The sequence below is a fragment of the Petaurus breviceps genome, unplaced genomic scaffold (assembly GCF_028583685.1).
Source record: "Petaurus breviceps papuanus isolate PSGF00001 unplaced genomic scaffold, PetGlider_PUasm1.0 78, whole genome shotgun sequence".
Classification (NCBI taxonomy): domain Eukaryota; kingdom Metazoa; phylum Chordata; class Mammalia; order Diprotodontia; family Petauridae; genus Petaurus; species Petaurus breviceps.
Window position 1 is genome coordinate 6426246 of NW_027186502.1, and position 2981 is coordinate 6429226.

General features: G+C 35.1%; 1 protein-coding gene across 1 annotated transcript; it reads right to left on the minus strand.

Moving 5' to 3' along the window:
- Nucleotides 1-216: 216 nt before the first annotated feature.
- LOC138175582 (large ribosomal subunit protein uL23-like) lies at nucleotides 217-676 on the minus strand. Its single transcript, XM_069106048.1, has one exon. It carries the CDS (start codon nucleotides 667-669, stop codon nucleotides 232-234), a length of 438 nt encoding a protein of 145 aa, XP_068962149.1. The 5' UTR covers nucleotides 670-676; the 3' UTR covers nucleotides 217-231.
- Nucleotides 677-2981: the final 2305 nt, after the last annotated feature.

The following is a 2981-nucleotide window of genomic DNA, read 5'->3' on the forward strand; positions in this document are numbered from 1 at the left end:
ACACAAAATGGCATAGAAATAAATGGAGTAAAAATAAGATAAGTGGCAGCTATTTAAAAGTATCACCAAACATTATCTGTGATGGCAATAAGCTAGAAGCCTTCCCAATAAGAGCAAGTGTGAAACAAGTATCCATTATCAACATTTTTTTAAATTCTGGAAAACTTAATTTTTATTGTAGGTGGAATGGGGACACAACAAGTTAGATGATTCCAATTTTGTTGGCAACATCTAAAGCATCATAGTCTGGAGCAAGACAGACACATAGGCCTTCTTCTCTCCATCGGGCCAGATCAGTGTGTTGACATTGGCCACATCGATGTCATACAGCTTCTTTACGGCCTTCTTGATCTGATGCTTGTTGGCCTTGACGTCCACAATGAAGACCAGGGTGTTGTTATCCTCAATCTTCTTCATAGCAGACTTGGTGGTCAAGGGAAACTTGATGGCATAGTGATCAAGCTTGTTTCTGCGAGGGGCACTCTTCCGAGGGTATTTGGGCTGCCTTCGAAGTCTCAGTGTCTTGGGTCGCCGGAAGGTGGGGGATGTTCGGATCTTCTTTTTGTGGCTATGGACACCCTTCAGCACTGCCTTCTTGGCCTTCAAGGCCTTGGACTTGGCTTCTGTCTTGGGGGGGACAACAGCTTCCTTCTTCACCTTCGGTGCCATGTTGGGAGAAAGGTATCAACATTATTATTAAATATTGTACTAGAAATGTTAACTTTAGCAATAACAGAGGCAAGAGAAATTTAAGAAATTAGAATAGGCAATGAAGAAACAAAGCTATCACTCTTTGCAGATGATATGATGGTATACTTAGAGAGTTCTAGAGAATCAACTAAAGATAACTGAAGTATTTAACCACTTTGCCAACGTTGCAGGATTTAAAATAAATTCACATAAATCACCAGCATTTTTATTTATTGCCAACAACATAAAGGAGCAAGAGAGAGAAAGAGAAATTCCATTTATAATAACTGTAGACAATATAAAATACTTGGGGGTCCACCTGACAACACAAATCCAGGAGCTACATAAACACAATTTACAAAACACTTCTCTCAAATAAAGTGACATCTAAACAACTGGAAAAAAAAAACAATTGTTTGTGGGTAGATAAGCTGAGTCAATATAATAAAAATAACAATTCTAAGTTAATATGCTTATTTTTTAATATATCAATCAAACTACCGAAAATATTTTTTAAAATAATAAAATTCACTTGAAAGGAAAAAAAAAAAAGATCAAGAATATCAAGGGAACTAGTTGAAAAACAATCAAAGGAGCATAGTCTAGCTGAACCAGATCTCAAAGTGTGTTGTAAAGAGGCAAACATCAGTACTATTTGGTACTGGCTAAGAAAAAGAATGGTGGGTCAATGAAATAGATTAGGTACATAAGACATGGAAGAAAATGACCATAGTAATCTAGTGTTTGATAGACCCCCAAATCCAGTTGCTGAGACAAGAACTCACTATTTGACAAAAACTTTCAGAAAAACTGGAAAATAATATGGCAGCATCTTACACCCTATTCCAAATGAAGTCAAAATGGATACCAGATATAGACTTAAAGGGAAAGGGAAGAACAGAAAGGGTGAGAGTAAGAGAAAGAAGAACTCATCCGTTTTCTTTGTACTTTCTTTGAGCTTGTGAGTAACTTCAGGCTTTGTAGTAGTTTTGGCCACTTTTGGATTCCAACATTGAGAGAGAAGATGGTATATGCCAAACCCACTTCAGATGGCTGAAGGAAATGACTTTCAAAAAAGAAGGAAACTGGGAAGAGTTGGTAGTCTTCTTTAGGTCCTTAACTCCAGAATGCTACATTAGAGACATTTGGGAATCTGGAAATCTCCTTCAGTTGATTTGAGTTATCTCACTCCCAGTAGAGAACTCCTTCACTTTGTTTTGTCTATCATATATTGTCTTATGTATACTTTCTCTGATTTATGCATATCTATTAAATTTGATAAGTGTATTTCTTTTTTTAAAATAATTTTAAATATTTTGATTTTTCCAATTATATAAAAAATTTGTTTCAGCATGCACTTTTAAAAAAAAAATTTGAGTTCCAAATTCTCTTCCTCAGTCCCATTCCTATCACCTGCTTAATGCAGCAAGCAATTTCATATAGTTTATATGTGCATGAATGCAAAGTGTAATTCAATATTAGTTATATTATGAAAGAAAATGCAAGTAAAACCTCCCACAAAAATAAATTAAAGAATAGTATGCTTTATCTGCATTTAGACTCCATCAGTTCTTTCTCTGGATGTGGATAGCATTTTTCATCATAGTTCTTCAGAATTTTCTTGGATCTTTGTAATGCTGAGAATAATTCAGTAATTCACAGTTGATCATTTTTACAATATTTCTGTTACAGTGTACAGTGTTCTGCTGATTCTGCTCACTTCATTTTGTATCAGTTTATGTAAGTCTTTACAGGTTTTTCTGAAAGTATCAGGCTCGTTATTTCTTATAGCACAATCCAATTACAATCACATGCCATAACTTGGTTAGCCATTCCCCAACTGATGGACATCCCATCAATTTCCAATTCTTTGACACAACAAAAAGAGCTGCTATACATATTTTTGTAGAGACAAATCCTTTTCCTTTTTCTTTCCTCTTTTTGGTATATAGACCTGGTAGTGGTGTTGCTAAGTCAAAGGGTATGCACAGTCTCATAGAAATTTGAACATTGTTCTAGGTTACCCTCCAGAACGATTGGATCAGTTTACAACTCTACCAACAATGTATTAGTGTCCCAGTTTTCCCACATCTCCTCCAACATTTATCATTATACTTTTCTGTCATATTAGCTAATCTGATAGGTTTGATATTTGTCCAATCTATTTCATTGATCACTCTGTCTCTCAATCATTACCAAATGGTTTTGGTGACTACTACTTTATAATAGCGTTTGAAATCTGGTCTTATTAGACCACCTTCCTTCGCATTTTTTCATTAATTTAATTGATA